A 23,934-nucleotide genomic window follows, 5' to 3' on the forward strand; every position below is an offset into this window, starting at 1 on the left:
GCTGTTTAACCGCTGAGCTGGAATAAAGCATATTCCTCATTATTAGGTCATTATTTTGTGTCCCCTTAAGTGATAAATTATCCTACCTTAACAATCACTAACTAATGACCCATTGGTAGCTAAAAACCCTTAATAACTGCTACTTCACAATTAGTTAATTATTTTGCGTCCCCTTAAGTAAAGTGATGAGTTATCATGAATTAATAATCACTAACTAACGACATGAGTTCATGTTCTGTTTCAACATGAAAAAATGACACTACACTCTGTTGGTTATTGCATTTGTAAATCATTAATGAAGTAGGGGTTATCATTATTAACCGTATGTTTACTTCTTTTCTTCATCATTTGGTCATATTAACTACTGTATTTGTTAATGGTAGTTCATATGTCCTTATCAGAAAGTGTTACCCTCAAATGCATATACAAATGTTTTGGAACATTCAATAAACATACCTCTAGCAATATAATAATGGTCAAATAATTATTAAATAGATTTTTAGAATGTCTGTTGTATAATAGTTGCAACTTCGGATTAGAACTAAGGACTTTCATATAAAAATGTTTTCAAAATCCCAAAAGAAATAAGTGGTCAACCCTCCCCCTGGGAACCACCGGGTGGTCAACCCTCCCCCTAAGAACCATTGGGTGGTCAAACCTCTCCCTGAGAACCATCGGACTCAAAGCATGATGCTGACTCCACCATGCTTCACTGTGGGTATGGTGTGCAGTGTTGTTTTTGGGCCAAACATATCTTTTGGAATTATGGCCAGAAAGTTCAACCTTGGTTTCATCAGACCATAACACATTTTCCCATGTGCTTTTGGGGGACTTGATGTTTGTTTTTGCAAACTTCAGCCAGGCTTGGATGTTTTTCTTTGTAAGAAAAGGCTTTCCCTCTTGCCACCCTACCCCATAGCCCATTCATATGGAGAATACGGAAGATTGCTGTCACATGTAGCACACAGCCAGTAATTGCCAGAAGTTCCTGCAGTTCCTTTAATGTTGCTGTAGGCCTTTTGGAAGCCTCCCTGACCAGTTTTCTTCTCTGCTTTTTGGAGGGACGTCCAAATCTTGATAATGTCTCTGTTGTGACATATTTTCTCCACTAGATGATGACTGTCTTCACTGTGTTCCATGAAATTATTTTGTACCCTTCTCCTGACTGGTAACTTTCAACAATGAGATCCCTCTGATGCTTTGGAAGCTCTCTGTGGACCATGGCTTTTGCTCTGAGGTGCAACTAAGAAAATGTCAGGAAAATCCTACTGTAACAGCTGAACTTTATTTGTAATTAATCAGAGTCATTTTATGACGGTAAGTGTGTAATGACTTCTATTTAACATGAGTTTGAATGTGAATGATTAATTCTGAACACATTCTGAACAGAGCCACATCCCCACTTATGCAACCAGGTAATTCTGAATTTTTCCCCCTCAAAGATTTCAGTTTGTTTTTCAATTGAATTGTTCACATTATAGGTCACGTTAAAGGTGGAAAAAGTTCTGACATGATTTATCTTTGTCTAATTATTTTACATCACAAGAACCTGGCATCACAAGAACCCTGGGGTGTGTAGACATATTATATCCACTGTATTTCTATTTTCTTATTTGATGTAAAGCACATTGAATTGCCTATTTGATGTTTTTATTTTTATTAGTGTTTGTTTTTATTCTATTGTTTTTTATATTTTTCTTTTTCTCTGTAAAGCCCATTGATTTGCTCTTATTGTATGAATTGTGCTATATACATAGACTTATTTGCTAGGTCTGCGGAATGATACAGGGAGTGAGCTACTTGAATTCATCCAACAGAATCTAGACTGGACAGTCTAGACATTTCTAAATAATTGTTTTACTATTTCCTAATGAATAGACACTTTTTGACTGTTTCCTAATGAATACTTTCCTAATGATTGGTAAATGGGTTATAAAAATCTGGGTTACGATACATAAATGGTTAACACTTTATCAGTGGCTCATAAATGGTTATTTAGGACTTGAGTGTTACTCAAGAGTAAGAACATAATAGGCATTAAAACATGATTCAGTCCATATTCACATTTAATTTGAAGTAAAAAAAAGTAAAAAATAAATAAATAAATAAACATTTAGATGAGGGAGTCTGTTTGTAGGAGGGCTGACCTCTGTCCTGTTGAAGATGAATCCCACTACAGTGCTGGGGGCATTACTTAAGCCAGGGGGCTCCTGAATTGGGATTTGGGAAGTGGGGGAGACTTTCTACATTCCAGTTGTGTCTATAATGTAAAACTGCTGGCCAGAGGAAGTACGTGAGCTGAGCCCCACCTACGCCTTATTTCTACCATATGTGTAGGAAATGAGCTCCTGCTGGTTCCAATTTCAGCCCTGCCCAAAGCCCCTATATTCATACAAAACTATATGCTTTTAGTTATGTGAACCAAACAAAGACTGTTTGTGCATTCATTTATGATTTTTTTTTATAACGTTTTGCAAATGTGTTGTTATATACATTTGTTGAATTGATGAATTAGCAACTACTACAGACGTATAGAAGAGTAGAGAATTACTGGTTTTGTATTGGGCTGATTAGAAAGGTACTGAATCTGTATTCTGCCAAGTAAGAATGCAAGATATGTTAATGGTGAAGTAAATAGGAGGAGGGCAAGACATGGGTGGAAAATTGAAGTCTAGAGGAATTTGAAAACGCAGATGGGCAACGTGCATTTGGGTGAAAACTTGGTTGGAGGGCAAAACTGATGAGAGGAATACACCAAATTGGTTTTCTGAACTGTTCTTCAGACAGACTCTCACTGATCTTGTGTTATTGTCTTTCTGTCTCTATTTGCAGATATTATATAATAAACTGTTATTTGTGTTTAAGAACACTTTGACCTCTGTCTTACCTGCATTAGAAAGAGTTATACTCGTTGAATTGCCACCACAGTATAAGAAATCCAGGCACAAAGGCAAAACAGTCATCACTTATAAAAATATTTTTAGGCATTCTACTCAGATATTACAACTGATTTATAGCTATGATTCTAGGACTGAAGTTGTGGTATGTTAAACAACAATCGTTAAAATCTATTGAAATTATAAAGCAGGACAGGGTAAACCACAAAATAAGATTATACACGTTTTTTATTTGGGTATTGTGAAAATACTCTGGTATTTTCACGTTTTTCGAATCTGAAACGCCACCTGTTGGTGATCAAACAGAATGTTCACGAATTTATGCTACCCACAATTCATTGGTGAACAGGAAGTATACGTTTAAAGGCAATAACATTGCTGGAACCTGCAGATTCGCACCCATTAAAATGTATATGGATAGGTATTTTGTTTACTTAAATGGAAGGATGCTTAGGTTTACTGCTTTTGTGTAAATTCGCTGTTACTCATTCAACAAGGTCGTGTAAGATTGCATTTAATATTTTTCTTCTAAGTCAAGTCTACTGTGGATGGCATGCTTCTCTGCCCAGACGAGAAACTTGGTTCTTAACACGGTAGCTACTGTACTAGTGCCTGCAGTATAACTGAGCAGAAAATCAGCATTAGTTGTCCGTTGTTTGTCAACGCTTAAACTAGCTAGTGGTCATATAGGATGTCTGACGTGTATGAAAGAATAGCTAGCTCCCAAATTAAGTTGTATGGACAAATTAATTCTGCAGAGGATTCCCTTCTCGTTGGTGGTACTGTAACCAATGGTCACGGAGACGCCTCAGCTGCCATAGCTGCAGTTCTGCATTTGATCAGATTTAGCCTGCTGCAGTTAGAGCAACATGGTAAGTCTCGTAGGCTATAGTTATATCTAAAACAGTTTAACGTGATATGCGTAAAGTGCCCATGTTCATCCTTGGTGATTATTATTCTGCAAAATAAACCCAGTGGACTCACATAAGAGATTGAATTGCTTAATTTAGATTGATAACAGCCAACAAAGAGGAAAGAGTACTTAACAAGATCGCTTCTGACTAAGGTGTACACCTGTTCAAGTGCCACTTATCCCCATTGACTCTAGTACATTGTTTTCAAACCCTAACCTATTTGTGTTCTTAATCAACACAGGCAAAACAGAAGAGGGGACAGAAGAGTAAGTACCTCTGATGTTGTTGATATATACCAATTTAAATAAACAACAGCACACAGAAGTATTAGGGAGATAGTGAACCATCCATTTTAGGATTTACACTCACTCTACCCATACCGTGGGTATAGAAAATAATCACCCCACTTTAGAATAATTACATTTTGTTGCTTTGCAGCCTGAAATGAACTGTTTTTGTTTCATTCAGCTGTATTTACTCAGTGCAACTGAAAGATATAACACCAACATGTCCACCTTGAACTACCTTTTGCTTTAATTACAGCCTTTAATTACAGCCTTTTGCACATCTAGACGTTGCAATATTTGACCACTCTTCTTTGCAGAACTGCTCAAGTTCAGTTAAATTTGATGGTGACCGTTTGTGGACTGCTGTCTTCAAGTTATTCCACAGATTTTCAATGGGGTTTAAGTCCAGGCTCTGACTAGGCCATGCAAGGAAATGTTGCTGTGTGCTTTGGGTCATTGTCATGTTGGGCAGATGAGACTGTAAAAAAACAGTCAGTTATCAATGTGTTGGATGCAGGCAGTAGTAAAGACCTGAACAACTTTGACATGGGCCCAGTTGTTATGGCCAGACAACTGGGTCAGAGCATCACTGAAAGGGCAAGGCTTTTGGGGTGCTCCCGGTCAGCAGTGGTGAGTACCTACCGACTGGTCTGAGGAGGGACAAACCCCAAACCGGCGACAGGATGTTGGGCGCCCAAGGCCCATCGATGTGCGAGGGCAACGAAGGCTGTCCTGTCTGGGCCGAACCGACAAAGTCTACTGTGGTACAAGTCAGAGAAAATGTAAATGATGGTTACGGGAGGAATGTCACACAACACAGTGCATCGCACCCTGCTGCATATGAGTCTGCATAGTGACCGACGGGACAGACAGACCGGTTTTCAGGTGGATGACCGTGTACGTGTGTGCCGTTTACCTGGGGAAGTGATTTCACCAGGATGCACTCTGGGAATGTCGTTGCAGGCCAGATACACCCCTTCATGGCAATGGTATTCCCTGATGGCAGTGGCCTTTTTCAGCAGGATAATGCACCCTGCCACATTGTTGGGGAATGGTTTGGGGAACATGATGAAGAGTTCAGGGTGTTGCTCTGGCCTCCAAATTCCCCAGATCTGAATCCGATTGAGCATTTGTGGGATGTGTTGGACCAACAGGTCATGAGGCTCCACCTCACAATTTACAGGACTTGAAGGATTAACTGCTAGTGTCTTGGTGCCAGATACCACAGGACACCTTCAGGGGTATCCAACAGCTTATTAAGCAGGTGGTCATAATGTTTTGGCTCATCAGGGTATGTATATATAAATTATATTTACATTATTTATGTGCTTTGTGACTGTCTTGTCTTGCATTTAAATGCCTTTAGCCATGTTGTCCTCATGAGGACATGAGGCAAAATGGATTAAACTACCCAAGACTGCACTCTGGCATTTTTAAGTTAGATTCTGGAGTGGTGCCTATAACTGTCTTTATCTTTTTCCCATTGATCTTTTCTAAAGGTTATTTTCTGTGTGGCTATCTCTCTGTCTACGCTAAACCCAACACTCTGTTTCCAAAAAACTCTATATTGGAGTCATCTGATCATAGTACCCTGTCCTATTGAAAGTTCCAGTAATTGTTTGGCAAAATGTAGGCGCTTGAGCTTGTTGTTTGATGCCAGTAAAGGATTTTTTATGGCAACCCTCACGAAAAATGTGTGCTTTTGTAGGTGGTGTCTGATGGTATTTTTGGAGAATTTCTTACCCCAAGACCCAACCAACGTCTGCAGTCCTCCAGCTGTGACCCTTTTAGATTCTTTGGCCACTCAAACCCCCGTCCTCACTGTGGGTGGGGTCAATGTAGACGCACGTCCTCTTACAGGCTGATTGTTTACATCTCCAGTTGCTTTAGACTTCTTCATTATGGCCTTGATGCTGGAAATTGGCAATTTTCAACTATTGAGCAATTCTTTTTGTAGCCATTTGCTGATTTGTGCAGCTCAACAACCTTTTGTCGCACATCATTACTGTATTCTCTGGTCTTTCCCCTAGTGATGGATGACTATAGGAATTTGTGTGTCACCTCAGTCAGGTGAACTCAAAAACGTATAAAATATGAATGGGAATATACTTCAGGTAGATTCTACACATTGATATCCCTATTGATATCCCTGCTGTGAAGTGTAAATTATATTAAAGTGGTTTTCCTCCCTGAATTGCATTACATTTTCCAGAATATTCCCCTTATTTATGTCTAAGTCCTTTAATAAGCAATTGGACCAAAACAAATATGGATGTGATGCTGACTGTAGAAAAAAAACAAAGAAACTTCTAACCCAACAACTTTAATGGAGGCAAGTTTACAGATGTATTCTAAATACAGTTTTTCCACTACAGGTTCAATTGATGATATGTTGGGAGACCTGTTGGGAGATGATGGTATGTTCCTACATCCCTGTGACAGATGTCTATTCAAATTGACAGATCATTAGCATTATATAGGTACACGCAGTTGGGATGTTCAGGTTGTCCTGTTTTTTTCGTACAGATTTCCCAGTGAAGGCCAAAGCTTCAGCACTTAAAGCGGGGAGACCAGGAGCTCCCCTACCATCACGCAGTGGACAACTGTAAGTCAAATCTGACTTAGAAAGACACATTGCCCGAACAGTAGCCTCAACTCCTTCTTCAACTTAATGTTTTTACCATTGAGACAGAAGATGCTGACTGTGGGTTTTAGTTTTCTTGCTAAGCTTGCGTTTATTTCTCTAGCTCATTGTTTGAAGACAGTGACTTCTTCAGCAAACTGGCTGAAGATGTTGAAAATGATAATGAGGTGAGTTGGCAGGTCGTGTGTTAAGGAAGGCGTGGGGGTAATTCACTATGCTTTGCTTTAATTATATCATCACTTCAATTCCAGGGGTCTGATGTTTCTGAGGCTGATCCCAGTGCCTTACTGGCTGGCATGAAGGTACTGGTGGCTGATGGGAAATCCCCTGGGAGCACTACTCAAGGCTTTGTTTGAACATTTACAGCCGATGTGTCCTTGCGCATCCCTCAGGACTGTTCCATGGGAGAAATACCAGCTCACACAAAAACACACAATTTAACTTCACTGGGCGTGCCCAATTAGAATCAATCCAAGTTTTTCTCTGATTTAATCCACATAGCATAATTTACTCTAAAAGATTGAGGCGCTTTAGAGTGTTATTCTATAGATAGGAGCCCACAAGATTAAAAGGCCAGTGTTGTGTGACAATTCTCTTTAGATCACCTACTGTTTTTGGCTCATGCTGTTACAGACAAAATATAACATCCTTAATTAATGCAAAGCCCTAATGCAGGAACTTTTTAGAATTCTCATGGAATGTAGACCTGCATTGAAGATGAAATAAAGGCTAATGGAGGCTGTTTCAGAATAATCAAAACCTATTTATATGTGAACATGCTATGGGATTTTCTCCATTATTGTTTTGGGAAAGCACCCTTATAGGCCTACATTATGCTCAATGGCCAAACTAGCTTATTGTAAACTGTAAATTCAGAGTTGATTTTAAAGGCGCACTGCAAGTCACACAGAATTTGCGTAACTTACAGGTTTCTTGACAAAAGATCAACATGGACAAAAATGTTTTGAAGGAACATTTCTCATAATCCTTACTGTCTGTTTTATCCTTTTGTAGGACATAGATGATATGGATGCTGATCTCTTTGAATCTAAGAAGAAAAACATCCCCACCTCAGCTCAGAGTAAAGCCTCCAGCAATGGAGGACCTTTGAAAGAGCCTCCTAAATTAGGGGAAATGCAGAAAGGAAGAGGAATCTTAGATGAGCCAAGCATTGAGAAGAAGCCCAGTTCTGCTCCTGCATCTACAGCTCGCAGCTACAAGAAGTTCAGTTTTAATGGTGAGCTGACATTCCTGTATAAGTCTCTGTGGCTAGACTGCCTACACCATTGGTTACCTGGGCCACCAAATATATTTTAATATTATCTAAACATAATTTACCATTATTTCTTCCTGGTGCAACATTGCTTCAGATGATGATGATGATGATGTTTTTGCCCCAACAACTGACGCAAAAGGTACCAAAGCTAAGATGGAAGTTTCATTTGGACCTTTGTTTACTCCAAAGAATTATCAGGTCAACTGAGAATAAATTAGACTGCAGTGAAAATCGGTGACTATTTATGTAGGTGCGTTGTTGAACATGTCAGTATGAGAACAGTGTTCCCAGTTCTGGTATGTAGGTCTGTTGTTCTCTACAGACCTTGATGACCCTCTGGCAGATCTGTTTGACGATCTACCCATAGAAAGTACCTCAAAGATCCCCACAAAGCCTAATCCAGAGGTATCTGGGCAGTCTGCCCAAGGGTCCCCCATCATAAAGAAAAAAGGAACAGGTTGGTGAAGTTTTCTTTGTGTGTCTATTCATTGTACCCACCCAAAAAAAATGTTTTACATGGGCATAGAGTTATCTAGTAAAAACAACCAATTTGACAAAAATACATTTCCTGGACAACAGTACATAAGTAAAGTTTTAGTAACAACATTTTTGCAGTCATTCTGTTACCAAATCTGTACTGTTCTTCAAATACATCTGTGTTTGTAAAAGGTTCAGTGGGAAATGTTAAAAGCAGTTTTTTTTCTTCATTTTCATTCAGATGCATCACTCTTTGACTTTGAAATTATCCATGTATTACTCTTGTAGCCTCACCAGCTCCAGTTTCAAAGAAGCGAGACGAACTTATGTTTGATGATGATGAGGATGACCTGATGGATGCGTTGGGGTTTGGGGAGAGTCCCAAACAGAGCCCTAAAAAGGAGATTGTTCTCACACCAAAAAAAGAGAGGTAGGGTTTCAGCATTAGTCAATATCAAGTTCCCACCAAGATCATTCTAAAACATATGGACTCAGATGCAATGATATATCAGCCAGCAATTGGTATTGGGCAATTTATAGGCAAAATAGATGTGAGATAATCTCGGCCAATGGCTTCATACATTTTGACTGATTATGGATTCATCTGAATAGGGGTCCAGTTTGCTCTAGTATACTCTTTTTCCTTGAGTCATGTGACCTATTGTTATTTATTCTCTGTTACAGTTTTGTTGATAGTGTAATATTTACTCCATTATTATCCAGACATTGTATAATTTTCAATGACAGAATTTATTACAGAATATTTATTTTAGCATATAATTGTGTGCTTTTTTTAAAATGAATTGTTCTTAATTTTGTGGTAGTTTTTAGTCATTGAAAGATATAGAAGGCTATCTTTTATATGGTTTAATTAGCATTTGTTAAAATTGGAAGCGTCAGCAGAAGCAACATTTAAACGTATTTCAAGCCAGGGTAAACAGGCACAGAAATGATGCCTTGGTATCAGTATCGACATTAGCCACTAATGTAATGAGTTATTGGCCACCCGCTACTACGGACCATCATAAACTAACAACCCAATAACGCCCTCCCTGTTCCTCTACCCTGACCCCCCCTGGCAGCAGTGAGCCCCCTCAGAGAGCACGCACCAGGCTAGATGAGATCCTAGGGCGTGGGACGTCCCCTCGCCCCCTGGAGCGGCCTCCTATGGTGGAGAGGAAGGAGCCTCCACAACAGGAGAACCAGCAGCAACCACACCAGGAGAAGATCCCTGCGACTAAAGGTATTCAACACCCGACGTAGCAGTACTGCATGCCTGATCTGGTGTCCTTGAATGAACTGAACCAGTTGATGTTTCCCCTTTGTCAGACCCCTTGGTAGCAGACAACCTGACGTTTGGTTCCTATCAGCCCACACTGGTCAGTACAGCAGAAGGGCGTCAGTCCCGCAGGCAGTCGGTCAGGTAAGTCCGAGCTGTAGCTGAAGCCCTCCATATAGACTCATTTGGTCAGTCTTATTTGGATGTCATTTAAGTGACTGGCAGCTGTCTTAGTTCCCTACTGGACCAGAGTGGAGGACGAAGGGAATGCTCACTAAGGTTGGCCACTTGTTTTCAGGTTCTCCACTGAGGACATCAGTGCCACTTCTCCGGAAAACAAATCCAAACCCATCACGCCTGTCCGCTCCCGGCCTGCTGCGGACTGGCTTGGGCTCTCCCAGGATGATGAGGAAGAGGAGGACGAAGAGGAAGAGCCCTCGCCCGCACCAGAATTACTGAAGATCACTTCCCCGCCGTCAGCTGGAAACAAGCCTTCCTTGTCCGGCATCCACGTCACACCCGCGACAACGCTGCCGACGGAGACATCCACCGCCAAACCCTCTAAGCCAACAGGATCCAGTGCCGAAGACTCTGCCAGCCATAAGGAAGAAGGTGATTGGCTATCAGGGGCCTTGAGCAGGAAAAAGACTCAATCATCCAAACGGTCAGAGGAAAAGAGGACAACCCAGGAAGACATTCTGGGCCTTGGAGAGGAGGTGAACTTGGACTCGTTTCTCAGGTTAGGCTAAAGCCAGAGTGGAAACACACAGTACAAGGCGTACCACCATGGCTCTGTGAGGAACACCTGAATTAAAAGAGACTGCTTGCATGTCAGTAAGTTGGCATTGATTGTCTGTTCCTTCCTCAGTAAACGCGGTTCTTCACCAGCTTCAGGGAGAAAAGACACATCCAGCCCCAACAAGGACCCAGGGTAGAATCGTCCTTCATCTGTGTTTTGATGGGTCATTTCTACCTCTCCGGTATTGGCAAATTGATCCACTTGAGTTCTGGTGCTTTTGGAGATTTGACGTCAGGATTATGTTCCTTCTCGTTGTCAGAGATTCTTCTCCTCCCAGGGAGGCCTCCCACAGACCTGCCAGCCCTACTGCTCATTCTACACCAGGGAGGAAGGAGGACCCGTCCAGGCCCGGTATGTTACACTAACTCCCATTTATGAGTTACCTAGCTAACCCTTCAAACATCTAACCATTCAAACATGACTTTTTTCCTCAATGTGCCATCCAGCCTTTACCTCAGTGGGAGACCCCTTTAATAACATAGTCGCTTTCTAGCCATTATGCTGACCCAGAGCCTACTAGGATGTCCACCCCATCCCACCTGACCCTCCTGAACAGACTCTGGAAACAAACAATTCGCTAGTGAGCCAGTAAGGCTACCGAGTGGTGCCCTGCCCTTTCTAGATCATTCCTCTGATGAAGAAACTCACGCATTAACAGAATTGACTCACCAACGCCTAAGGCCTTTACTTCGTGTGCCTCACATCCACAGCCCACCGTCCTTCCAAACACATGCGTCAGGTTTCCTTACCCCACAGGTACCGGTCTACCAGTCCAGTCCGCTCCACCACCATCGCCCGCAGTAGTCACCCAACATGCTCCCACCCACAGCTATGTCTGCTAGACTAGGCTTCTCTCCTGATCAGGGCCCTCTGGCCTTCGCTTCCCCCTACCCGCACGCACCAGCCCTGCACTGTCACACAGCGTCAGTCAAGTAGAGTTGCGCCCTAATGTTCATGCCCAGCTTTAGCAGCCCATGCCAACCCCTATGGCCCAAACATCACAGTGGGCTGCTGAGGGGAAACAAGGGTAGCTTTCGGAGAATGCATTTGTTTCTGAACAGCTGTCGAATTGTAATGCATTCCAGATTGATATGCATACAGCTTCTTATCAGTCACTTTTATTGACTATGGAAAGATTGTGCCAATTGACAGATTCTGTTTTTGGTTTCCCAGTACCACGGCACAGCGAAATGCAGAACACTTCACCTGCTGTCCAACCACAGGTGTTTATAGACATTTCTATTTATTTGATATGCCCAAATATCTGTATTAAGTCACCTGTTTGATTTAATTATTCCTCTCTGTTAAATAGGTTGCTCTTTCAGCAGACAGTTTGCAACAACTCCTACTACAACAACAGCAGCAGGTTAAACAAATCAGTTATTTATGAATTTGATGGAAACACGTTGGATGTAATTTTGTATTATATGTGAACAGCAATACCTCCGCACAGATCCCTCAGGTTTTATCAAATGTGCTGTGATTGACAACTTGCCTTTGATACTTTATCTATCCCTGTCTGTAGTTGCAGTCCCAATTGCTGGGGCTAGGGGGAGCTGTGGATATAGCTGGGCTGCAGAAACAGAACAGGGAGACTGAGAAACAGAGTGGAGATCTAGCTTTACAGGCCCAAATCATCAAACTGGAGGGACAGGTATTCATCTACTCCCTCAGTGCTTTTTCTCTGTTTGCTACCTCCATAGACAACCTCTATCTCTGACCACTGAATCTTCCTGTCCAGGTGAGGTCCCTACAGCTGGAGCTGGACCAGACCAGGAGGCTGCTGGAGAGTGTTCAGCAGAGACACAAACAGGACATTGAGCTCATGGAGAATACGCACAGGTATCACTGGAAGTTCTGCCGACAAGTACCGAATGCATGGAAAGGGTTTGAACAAATCACCTTCAAATGTCTGTGGCCAACTGTTTAGACCCCCTTAATTTCGCATACAAAAGTCCTAGTGGCATAGATGATGCAACCTTAACACTGTGTAATACCCCAGTTAAACATCTTTGGCAACCTAAGGCTTATGCTAGAGTTTTATTTGTAAAATTATCTCTGCTTTTAAGTCTCTGAAAACATACAGTACCAGTCAAACATTTGGACACACTTTCTCAATCAAGGCTTTTTATTTTTAGTATATTCCACATTCTAGCATATTGGAGAAGACTTCAAAACTATGAAATAACACATACATGCAGTAACCAAAAAAGTGTTAAACTAATCAAAATACATTTCATGTTGTAGATTCTATAGAGTAGCCACCCTTTGCCTTGATGACAGCTTTGTGCACACTTTCCATTCTCTCAACCAGCTTCATAAGGCAGTCACCTGGGATCTATTTCAATTAGCAGATGGGCCTTTTTAAAAGCTAATTTGTGGAATTCCTTCTTAAGGCGTTTGAGACAATCAGTTGCGTTGTCACAAGGTAAGGTTGGTACTGTAGTAGTACATATTATAGCAACAACAGCTTGAATAAGCAAAGACAAATAAAAGTCTATTATTGCTTTCAGATATGAATGTGAGACAATACGGAACATTTCAAGAACTTTGTTTTTGCAGTCGCAAAAACCACCAAGCACTTGCAGAGTTCAAATAACCGACATATATCAACATCAACTCTTCAGAGTGAATCAGGCCTTTATGGTCGAATTGCTGCAAAGAAACCATTACTGAAGGACTCCAAAAAGAAGAAGAGACTTGCTTGGGGGCCAAGACACAAGAAATAAACACTAGATCCGTGGAAATCTGTCCTTTTGTCTGCTGAGTCCAAATTTGAGATTTCTGTTTCTAACCGCCATGTCTTTGTGAGACGCTGAGTGGGTGAACAAATGACCTCTGCATGTGTGGTTCCCACCATGAAGAATGGAGGAGGTGTGATGGTGTGAGGGTGCGTTGCTGGTGACACTGTCCATAATTTATTTCGAATTCAAGGCACACACAAGCAGCATTGCTAACAAACCATTCTGCAGTATTACTCCATCCCATCTGGTTTGTGCTTAGTGGTGCTGCTCACCAGGAGGAGTGTAATGTCTGTTATATTCACTTAGAGGAGTCTTGTCTGTTTGTTTCTGTCCATTGTGTGTGGCTGTGAAGCCAAAGACAAATGTCCACACTGTGTAGGGATTACATTTTTTCTAATTCTAAGAACGGTGTGTGTGGTGTCATGCATACCCCAGGGCTCGTGTGAAGCTGCTGGAGGACTCCGTGGCACAGCGAGAGGCACGGGCGCGACAGGAGTGCGAGGACCTTGCTGAGCGTTTGGCCACGGTCACGCGTATATCGGAACAGGAGCGGATGGAGCTGCAGGCACAGCACCAACGCAGACTGGCCCAAACCCAGCAGGACCGCGATCGAGAAGTGGAGAGACTCCGGGACCTACAGCAGTAGGGGAAACCAAATATCAGATTGTGGCCATTGCTATATATTCTCTGTGGTTCAAATATGTTTCCTTGTCGCTGTTTCTTTTAGTAAGTCTATTTTGGAGATGAAGAGGGACCATGAGGATCAGATCCAGAGGCTGAAGAGATTAAAAGATGAGGAGATTGATGCTGTGACCAGTGCCACATCTCAAACCAGGTCACACACAATGCTTGTTTTATAGCTGGTGATTGTCGAAGAAGTTTCGGCTCCTGTACAATGCGGTCTGTTAAATAATATAAAATGAGAAATTCCACACTTAATGACAGGTACAGTTAGAAAATCAAATCAACTGGATAGCTCTCATTAGCCATTTACTGGTACACCCTTTAATATTGGGTTGTACTGACCTCCTGAGCAGCATGAATTCTTCAGCGCGTAGATTCTACAAGGTGAAACAGGAATAAAAAATGTAAGCCTTGCAAAGCTGCGAAGCCAGAAGGAAACAGGCATTCCATGAGTTACACCATGAGTTGTACCATAAGGCCCTATTATTTATCATCCACAATCAATGGATAATAATATATCATGTGTTATCAACCAGCTCCAACCAATGTTGTATCTAACAGTAAGTTGATCCTGCACATTTACACTGTGTAATCCTGTAGCCTCTCCCCATCTGTTTATTGGTGTTGTAGATCCCTGGCGGTGGTCATTGAGCAAATGGAGCATGTCTCTCACAGGCTGGGGGACCTTTCGTCTCGGGTGGAAAGCACCCATGAGAATACGTCTCAGGGCCTGGAGCAGGGGGCACGGCAAAGAGATGAGCACCTCAGAGGCATTATATCACTTCTAAAATGCTCTATTCATTTTCCATTTGTCAGAATGATCGGACGTTATGCAAAAGTCAACTTTCACTTTCTACTTTTGTCAGTGATGCAGGGCCATCTGGGCCAGCAGCAGAGGGCCATGGCAGAAGAAACAGCGAGACTAAAAGAAGTCATTGCCAAGATGGAGACCCAGCTGGCTGAGCAGCAGAGGCAACTAGAGAAGGTCAGCAGTTACTACATGCCTTCATTGTTTGTGCTGTTTTACCATGGTACTTGTAACCAATGCAGGGCTCCAAACCAAAAAATCTATTAAGGCTCCTATAGGGGGAAAAAACAGGCGCCAAATAATTTTTTTAACAGCCACATAACAATGCACTTACTTTTATTCACCTTGTTGTGTGCATGTCTCTCCTCTTCCGACTTATGAACTAAATACAGTCAAATTACATTTTATTACGCAGCATCTGAGCCAGTGTCACTGCCACTGACCATGATTATGTCCATATCACTTGGCCACTGAGTGTAGTTTGGCCGTCTCCTCTTCTTTTTTGCAGAAAGCCAGCGTTTGACACATGGTTCAGGATCAAACTGTTCAAGCGATGGGCCTTCAGTGCTGATCCTGATCAAATCTTACAAGGTTGACACATGGAGTGAATTGCTTACTTTATATTTGATCCTGTTTTGAGCTGGAAAACCACGTTCACACTGAGCAGCCGAAATTGGTATGACAAGCAATATCTCAACTAGATGCAAAACATTAATATAGCAGACGAATAAATAATCAAAACATAAGGCTACGGCGCATGAACTGGACCGAACCGTAGCCTACTCGCCTCACAGGCCTGAAAAATGTGAAATATATCTATCTACAGAAAGATGTTTCTAAACAGAACTATCCAAAAAATATATATTGCGCGTTCACTAGCCTACTGCAAAGATCGCAAGTCAGTAGGCTATCATCAACCTAATCTTTGCAGCCGACAGAAAACCGGTTAACCGGTTTCAACCGGCTAATGAGGCTTGGCGGTCGGTCAAGAACATTTTTAGTTTTCGCCATAGTGGAAGGGGGCCAGACTATGTACAAATGAATGACGTTAACAAAACAAATGAAGCGATAGGCTACTGGTTATAAAACATGCACGTAGGATGCACATTTTACAATCAAAGGGAGTACATTTGTATTGTCGCCAATGGCGACCTTGGCAGAAATTTCACTCGCAAATAAATATATTTGGTCGCAGTTTGGAGCCCTGCAATGGTTTGTAAAGGAAAACATGCCTTCAGTGACTTCACATGAGGCATTTTGAGCCAACATTTACCCAGGCTATTGCAAACAGCACAAAAAGCCTGACAACAACCATTCCAAGTTGGCTTTAGTGAGAATGACCATATCCTTTTATGAGAATGACATTACTCAGGAAGGTATTTGTCATCTTTTGATCTTAGTGAATCAAATTACTGTTGATCCACTATAATCAAAACTTACAAATTACGGTTAGGCTGGCCTCTTAATGGATCAGTATTTCCTACTTTTGATAATGTAAACAAAGTTACAAACATTTGTCCGTTATCTAGTTTAATCTGTTCATATTACAAAAATGAATAGCCTACAACACTAAATTAGGTATTCTTTCCATTAGCTGGCTAGCCACCATAAAACATTTTTATTTGAGTAATCAATTGCATAAACGGTTGCCTTCACCTTTTATTTCTGCAGAATGTTGACCATGACCATTGTGTGTTGTAGGAGCGCTGGAGGGTAACTGCAGAGCAGGCTAAGGCTGACTCTTCTCAGAGAGGCCTGGATGAGGAAAGACGCTCTCTGACTCAGCACATCAACATGGAGCGAGAGGAGCTGGAGAGGGCCAAGGTACCATTTCACAGAGAGATCACGGCCTGATCTCTCCTTAACATGGAACTGCAACCCTATCTGTCTCTCTGTATATCTCTCTCTGTGTATCTCTCTGTGCATATCTCTCTCTCTGACACTCATCTTTCTTTCCCTCCTCCGCTTCTCTCTCCACCTGTCTTTTTGCCTTTCTCTCAGAATGCCCTGTTGGAAGAGCAGCAGCAGGTCATGCAGCACTGTGCGGAGGAGCGGAGGAAGCTGGCGGCTGAGTGGGCCCAGTTCCACGCCCAGGAGAAGCAGAGGCAGGAACGGGCAGAGCGGGAGGCCAGCCGGGCGCTGGAGAGGGATGCCCAGAGAGAGAGCTCCATCGTTAGCATGGCACAGGTACCAACAGACTACCGGACGAGATGTTTTGTTTTTTTGGCTCTACACCTGAAAATCAAAGGGGCAGGTTCATTATCTCGTCAAAAGAGGGAACCTCAGCACCGTGGACAAGCACTAGTAGCATTTGGAAAATGACTTATTTCTCTTTGTCTGAGTCATCCACTTTTATAACTTTATATTATTTTAATAATTATTTCCGTAGATCTACATGGATGTTTAATGTGGTATTAAGCAAATTACGTGGGATGTCAGTAGCTTCGTTGATGGAATGGCATGAGAAGACATATTGGCACACATCCATGTAAACATTTCATATGTTACAGAGGAGTTGGATTGTTAACCAATCTCCCTCTAGTGGCCAAGTTGAAATTTAGACAAATATTTGATTGGAAAATAACTGGATCAGTTTAGTGCCAGATAAGTTGATTTATTTTGTTACTGGAATCATCTCAGCCCCAGCATCATGGCTAAATCTACTATTTTGATCAATGAAAAAAGCTGTATGAAGCCCCAGCGTTTAACCAGGCTCACTTGTTATTGATCAAGCAATTAAAATTTGCTGAGAGTTCTAAAAGGCTCTGTCGTCTTTGATTCCCAGGAGCAGGCAGACCTGAAGCTGCGTGCTGGAGAGCTCAAGCAGCGAGAAGAAGCTGTTGTGCGGGAGAGGGAGTCCCTGGAGAGACAGAGACAGGAGCTGGACATGGAAAAGGAGAAGCTGAGGGGCACAGCCCTGAGGCTAAAGACACGCGCCCAGGAGGTCGAGGCCTTCAGCAAGGTCAGTCCTGTGGCCCCGTGCCTCGCTGTCAACCTAATACATGTAGCCATGTTTGAACAGGCCCCTTACTCTTGTGTTTGCAGCTGGCGTCTGAGAAATATGAGCAGGGGGAGGAGGCCCTGCAGGAGGCCAGGCAGGCACAGACTGAGCACCAGGCCAGGCTTAGGAGCATCCATTCCCAGATGGAGAGACTGAGGCAGCAGGAGCAGCACCTCCACCTGGTCAGTGTGTTTGACACCCCTACTCTGCAGCGGACAGATCTACCCATCCGCTATCAGGCCAGCATGAAGCCCGTCGTAACACTGGTCATGTTTACAGGAAAGAATAAAGATGACGGATCAACATAGAGAAGTGGACAGGCTGAGGCGCAACCTTCCAGTAAACACCGTACCTCAGTCTATGACGCCCATATTCACAGGCAAGCAGACCTTAAGTACTACCATACCCAGAACCGTGTTAACAGTGCAGGCTGTGAGTATTTGAACTGTGACACAGGTTTTTGTCCGTGTACTGCAGCACTTTGGATTTAAAATGATACAGGGATGATGGGTTTAAAGAGGACCCTGTCAGCTTTAATTGGAGGTTAATTCAAGGCTCCTCTCCCATGTTCCTTGTACCTTTATTACCACAGCTTTTTCCACAATTACAAATATTTTTTCTGATGTCCACTGACAAATGGGCCAGCTAAACGAAGAAACCTTTATTCATTTACCTTGTTGAGGTCTACGGTTGTACTCACCTCGATGACATCACTGCCAAAGAACAGAAGTATGGTGGCTATAGGAAATAGTGAAGTAGGAAGTAATTCGCTTGTGCCACTTTGAATTCAACCAATTCCACTGGCTGTTTCGTCAGTGTGCGGTTAAAAACAATCTATGCTACTGTGAAAATATTACTGAATGTAGTTTTAAGTGTTTGAGTAGTTTTCCACTTGCAATGCAGTTTTGCGATAGCAGTACATTTTTACTCATGAATTTGGATGATGGCCAATTACAGACTGGGACAGAGTAGAATGGATTGTTTAAAAAAACAAACCCTAATGAATATCTCTTGGTATGTGGACTTTGAGAAAAATATCAATTTTGGACAAACTATCCCTTTCAAAGTACTGGTTAGCACCGCAGTTACAAGTGACCAGAGTGCTCACCATAATGAAGATAGAGGATGGGTCAGCCACTACCATTGGCTGAAAACTGCATGGTGCAGAGCATATACCAAAATGATTCTGTAGAGTTCTAATAAAAGCATATTGCAGACTGAGGAGACAAATTAACCATGGAATACATCTGGTGATATGTGGGTTAGTCATTGAATGCTAAGGATTTGCAACCAAATACTCAATGGGAACTTAGTTATGGAAATTTGTTCAATTACTTTTGGCCCCTAAAAATGTGGGTTTAAATCCTACATGGTTCATGGATGTAAATAGCCAAAATGTAATGACAGTCTGCACTTTAAGCTCTTATTCCGACATGAAATGTGCTGGAGTACAGAATAAAAAAGTCACTGCCCAAATACTTGCACCGTACATTTAAAACACCGTTTTATTGTAGCAGATGTCAGCCCAGTGTTAACAGGACCTGAAATGGCTTCCACAATGACATTACCCCAGCCCACATCCCCCAGCAACAGTCCTGGATATACAGAGCTCCAGGCGAGACTGGCCCTGCTCAAGCACACTGCAGAAAAGGTAACCATCGTGTTCAGACTTAATGTGAGCAAACTGAGAGGGTGTCCACAGAACATAGTAAATATCAACTTTAAGGGAAGATTTCACACATTCAGATGTTGCGATATGCTAGAAAACATGGACCAACGACTTGTTTTCAGAATTTTATTATGTCTGCAAAATTATACACCGCTGTATGTCACATGCACTTCTGTCCTTAGGATCGTGACTTTCTGCAGGATGAGCAGTTCTTCTTGGACACACTGAAGAAAGCGCCTTACAATACAGATTGACTGCAGGGCTTTTACAATTGTGATATTTAATACATTAATGTGCCATTAAAGATGTCTGCATTTCACTGGTCAGTGATTCATGTCCATTTCTTGAGTCTTGTCCTTGATACTGCATCACCACTACCTTTTAAATAAAACATTAAAAAAAGCATTTCCAAACACTGACTAAACCTTAAAACAAGCTGGCAGGCATCATACATGAAGCCTCAGGGGTTTCATTAAGTCAACACTGCTTTTCAGACAGGGATAACTTGTTTCATCACAGGCATTTTACCCTCTTCACACCCAATTGAATTATAACTAATTCCTCTAAACAGCTAGTGATCAGCTGCATGTTTAATTAAATTTGTCCAAGCTCGTTACCTGATCTTATTCCATTGAAGATCTGCGTTTCACATCCAGGTTGCAAGAACTGTAAAGAAGGTCTCATGTTAATCAGTTTCAACACTACTACTGAAAACATAACATTCAGGGCTGTTTATTTCTCAGAGCAGCTTTAGCCAGCGTCAGATTCGCCTTCAGACGGCACTTCCTATGCAGCTATTTCATCACTGAAATGACAAGCATAATTGACAATAGCCCGAGTTCATAGGGAAGCACTTACCAATGAATGTCCCTTGTCCATCAGCCACTATCAAAAAGGAGAACCAATATTAATGAATGTTCATTATGGCCAATATCCTGCAGTCAGAAGCTCACATCAAGTCTCAGGGGTTTCAATAAGTCAACACTGCTGTTCAGACAGGGATAACTTGTTTCATCACAGACTTGTTCGTTTTTCTAATGATTCCCAACTCCTTGACTACCCCCAACGGTACTCATGCATTTGAACTCAGTCCCTTGTTGAATTTTACACCATTTTACAAGAGCTACAACAAAAATGTTCAGTTGGGGGGTTACTCAGAACAAGCATATACCCTCTGCATCTCAGACCATTAATAATCAGCAAACCTACTAACTTATTATATTAAATGGTTACCGGATCTCATTGGGGTGATGTTGGTGTACCTCCTGGATTCACATTCTGGTTGGCTTACCTGTAGGGAAATTGCCATATTAATTTGGTTCAATGCAATAGCAGCAAATGCACAGCTCAGAATGGTAATGTATTTCTCAGAGCAGCTTTAGCCAGCGTCAGTTATCGCATCAGACGGCACTTCCTATGCAGCTATTTCATCACTGAAACCCCAGTCAACATGGTAATACAGTAAAACATACAATAAAAGATTAAACACTCCAGTCTACTTGGTCTATGAAATGACTCTGTTACTTACAAAGCAACTGTCCTTCACCATCTGAGGCCACAGCACTAGAAGAATAAATGTTCAATATTAGTCCATTACTCAGATACTCGTTCGAGTAACACAGCTACATTTATTTAAAAAAAATATATATAATAAAAAACTGCAACTACACAACAGTTTAGTGAATTAATAAAGCCTCAGGGGTTTTGATAAATCAACACTGCAATTCAGACAGGGATAACTTGTTTCATCACAGGCTTGTTACAGTACTTCATTTACCCAGTTTGTATGGATATTGCCAATGAGAACCTGAAATGGCCCCCACAATTACATTACCTCAACAGAGTGGGAATACCAATTTAGCTAGCGGATACATTCCAATGAACAAAATTAAATACTTTAAAATGGCTATATATCCTCGGTGATCAAACTGATAAAACTGCCCAGTTAACTGAAAACCAGACTAAATGTGATAGTTTCACCTTCTAAAGCGATTGCAACCAGGCCACGAGAATTCGGGCCTTCACATCTGTAAATATTTGATCTTACAAAGAGCTTTAAAAGGAAGGTGTAGTGAGATTAAATTGATAGTCATTTTAACTAGCAAAATAATATCCTTTAAATTATACAGTAACAAAGCAGCTAAATGTTTATTCATAGAAGCGGGCTCGCATGACGCAAACGTGATTGCAGACCACGTTTTCCCACATCGTGCAACAAGCACAGTGGTTATTAAATGACTTACATCAGACAATATTCAGAAACCGATTATAATCGATTCGACAGAGTTCAGAACCATAAATTATACATTTTTAATTAGATATCCCAGCTCGTCGTTTTCGGTTAGAAGTTAGGATAGCCTGCCTTATATTAACTACAAACACACGTGGCCAGCCGTAGCGATAACTTACTTATTTGAAGTCATGGTGGCTGTTTGACCTTTGAGTTCGTAGACTGTTTTCGAAGCATTATGCGATGAGTTGGAACAGACATCACCATTAAAAAAATGTACTTACGCGAGTAAATCAATAATAAAAAGTAGACCTATTCACGTCTTCTAAAACCGTAGCTAGAAAAAGACTGAAAGCGGACGTATGGTGGGTATTTATATATTTATCACGTCACGCTTTCATGTGACTAGAATTAGACCAATAAGAGAGAGGGGTTTCTCAGAGCAGACGCTTTCTAAAGAGGAAGTTTTGGAGTTTTTTTGATCAACGGTTGTGTCAATGAATGCACCTAGTAATAACTATTTGTAATTTAAAGGGGCGTTATGTAGAATCATGAATTTCAACAATAACACAACATGTATCCTCGTCTTTTCCCTTACTGAATAAGACCGGAATAGTAGCTAGTCCTGGGTGGTTTAGAGTTAAGGGAATAATACCATGAGAGTCTGAGGCGATTATGAAGAAACAACAAATCACCTCAAACTGATAGGCTGGCCGAGGAGATGAGTGGGGTGTCGATCCCACCTTACCTGTCTCCCCACAGGCGGGTGGCATCTGTTGCGTTATTGATGGAAAGTCTGTCCCTTGTAGCTCCACACTGGTCCAAGAAGCTGTGTTTTTGCAGTGTTCGTCTGCTCAACACCCCTCTTTGGTTTCTGAGCAAGGCCCTAGTGCTGGTTTGACTCCTTTTTTCAGTATCTCCAGGCCAGGGAGAGAGATTTATGCATCCAGCCAATGAAAATGTGTACTGTTGGGGGTACTTGAGGATCGTAGTTGGGAACAACTGCCCTAAACAACAGTTGGCCGCCCCGGTTCAGAGAGCGAGAATAAAGGGTCTCAGCATGGAGCAGGTATGTCTCTCGGACAGAGGCCTATCCTTGAACATCTTTGCGGTGATTCGTGCCTGCTTTGGCTCCATGTGACGTCCCCTTATATGTTTGTGTGGCTGGCCTTCGACACTTGGAGACAGGGCATGGGTGTTGTTGCACTCCATAGCTTGGTTGCATGTGTTTGCTTACCTGCAAGGGTTCCAGTCCTGTGACACTCGTGCCTTGTGATGTGCTTTCGGAGCAATGTCTATCCTTAACGGAAAGCTTTGCTATTTTTTTTAACGTGGAGCCTATTGTCAAATGATCAAGCATTTTCCTGGTCTGTAGAGATGTTATTCTTTGGATTTAATACAGTTTTGAGTTCATTCAATTTATTAAAGAAAGCCTCTCTCCGGGCAAATGGAAGTGAACGGGACAACCGATATACCGTTCGAAAATATCTGATACATTAGTTTTTCCAAAACTGGAAGGCCAGGGTATATTGATATAGGATTCTTAATGTTCTCCAAAAACATTTACTGCCAAAATGGGCATGGGAGGCGACTCTGTTACCACCTCCCAGGGTCTGTCTTCCACCAGTGGTGTGGCAGTCCTCTTGGTGTTCCTGAGAAGTCTGAGTGTGGCTGAGGTGATGTCCAGTGTTTGGTGATATCCAGATCGTTTTGTGTGATTCTGCCACCTTTACTTCACCGCCCCTGACCTGGTGCCTTTAGTCCTTTCGGCCTGGAGGACGAATGGCCTGGCTGTCTTTCCCTTGCAGTTGCCCTTTTTTGGGGAGGTTTCTTCGGCATGTGAAGTCAATATTCCATCTCTCTGGCTTTTTGGCACTGTGAACTGTTGCCATTGTGGTACCAAATTGACCAGCCAAATAGGAACTTTGGGTTATTTAAATAACTTTCGGGAACTAGATGTCACACATTTTGGCCTCCATACCATTTGAGTTGCAGTGAAGAGTGGTTCTGAAATCAGTGAAAAGCCTACAAGTGTAGTTTGGTATTTCATAGCACAGGAGGTCTGGCTCCAAGCTGCTACACAACTGTAAGGCCTTATTAGATGTGATTGTATTTATTTTCATGGGTATGTTTAACGCATGCATGTTCCTCATTGTGGCTCCTTGTTTATGGGATTCAACAACTTCAAAGGACATGAATGCATCAAACCAAGGTCTGCATTAGGA

The 23,934-nt window shown here is 42.0% G+C and overlaps 1 protein-coding gene, 1 long non-coding RNA gene and 4 other non-coding genes across 12 annotated transcripts; 1 reads left to right on the forward strand and 5 right to left on the reverse strand.

Annotated features, from left to right (window-relative positions):
• Nucleotides 1-3,261: 3,261 nt before the first annotated feature.
• LOC105013153 (fas-binding factor 1 homolog) lies at nt 3,262-19,801 on the forward strand. 7 transcript variants are annotated; one of them, XM_020051213.1, is made up of 30 exons: nt 3,262-3,490; nt 3,656-3,769; nt 4,053-4,077; nt 6,474-6,515; nt 6,625-6,703; nt 6,846-6,909; nt 6,994-7,044; nt 7,757-7,981; nt 8,112-8,157; nt 8,341-8,475; nt 8,784-8,925; nt 9,578-9,738; nt 9,825-9,918; nt 10,073-10,513; nt 10,643-10,705; nt 10,833-10,924; nt 11,747-11,796; nt 11,886-11,939; nt 12,099-12,227; nt 12,315-12,415; nt 13,753-13,959; nt 14,045-14,152; nt 14,632-14,986; nt 16,511-16,633; nt 16,811-16,996; nt 17,595-17,771; nt 17,855-17,992; nt 18,090-18,189; nt 19,325-19,461; nt 19,662-19,801. In XM_020051213.1, exons 2-30 carry the CDS (start codon nt 3,767-3,769, stop codon nt 19,731-19,733), a joined length of 3,600 nt encoding a protein of 1,199 aa, XP_019906772.1. In that variant the 5' UTR covers nt 3,262-3,490; nt 3,656-3,766; the 3' UTR covers nt 19,734-19,801. The 7 variants fall into 7 exon arrangements, with proteins under 7 accessions (XP_019906772.1, XP_019906774.1, XP_019906775.1 ...); XM_020051215.1 differs by lacking the exons at nt 3,262-3,490; nt 3,656-3,769; nt 4,053-4,077 and adding an exon at nt 5,371-5,389; XM_020051216.1 differs by lacking the exons at nt 3,262-3,490; nt 3,656-3,769; nt 4,053-4,077 and having other exon boundaries at nt 5,420-6,515; nt 14,632-14,771; nt 14,868-14,986.
• On the reverse strand, nt 19,592-22,050 carry LOC105013152. Its single transcript, XR_828222.2, has 6 exons — nt 21,889-22,050; nt 21,008-21,042; nt 20,713-20,770; nt 20,338-20,364; nt 20,097-20,145; nt 19,592-19,857 (listed from the first exon to the last, which is right to left on the reverse strand). It is a non-coding gene; the product is annotated as an uncharacterized LOC105013152 (long non-coding RNA).
• Nucleotides 20,217-20,289, reverse strand: LOC114840437. The gene has a single exon (XR_003782631.2). It is a non-coding gene; the product is annotated as a small nucleolar RNA SNORD49 (small nucleolar RNA).
• On the reverse strand, nt 20,434-20,505 carry LOC114840434. The gene has a single exon (XR_003782628.1). It is a non-coding gene; the product is annotated as a small nucleolar RNA R38 (small nucleolar RNA).
• LOC114840436 lies at nt 20,845-20,917 on the reverse strand. The gene has a single exon (XR_003782630.1). It is a non-coding gene; the product is annotated as a small nucleolar RNA SNORD49 (small nucleolar RNA).
• LOC114840435 lies at nt 21,168-21,239 on the reverse strand. The gene has a single exon (XR_003782629.1). It is a non-coding gene; the product is annotated as a small nucleolar RNA R38 (small nucleolar RNA).
• Nucleotides 22,051-23,934: the final 1,884 nt, after the last annotated feature.

The sequence above is a fragment of the Esox lucius genome, chromosome 11 (genome assembly GCF_011004845.1).
Source record: "Esox lucius isolate fEsoLuc1 chromosome 11, fEsoLuc1.pri, whole genome shotgun sequence".
NCBI classification, from domain to species: domain Eukaryota; kingdom Metazoa; phylum Chordata; class Actinopteri; order Esociformes; family Esocidae; genus Esox; species Esox lucius.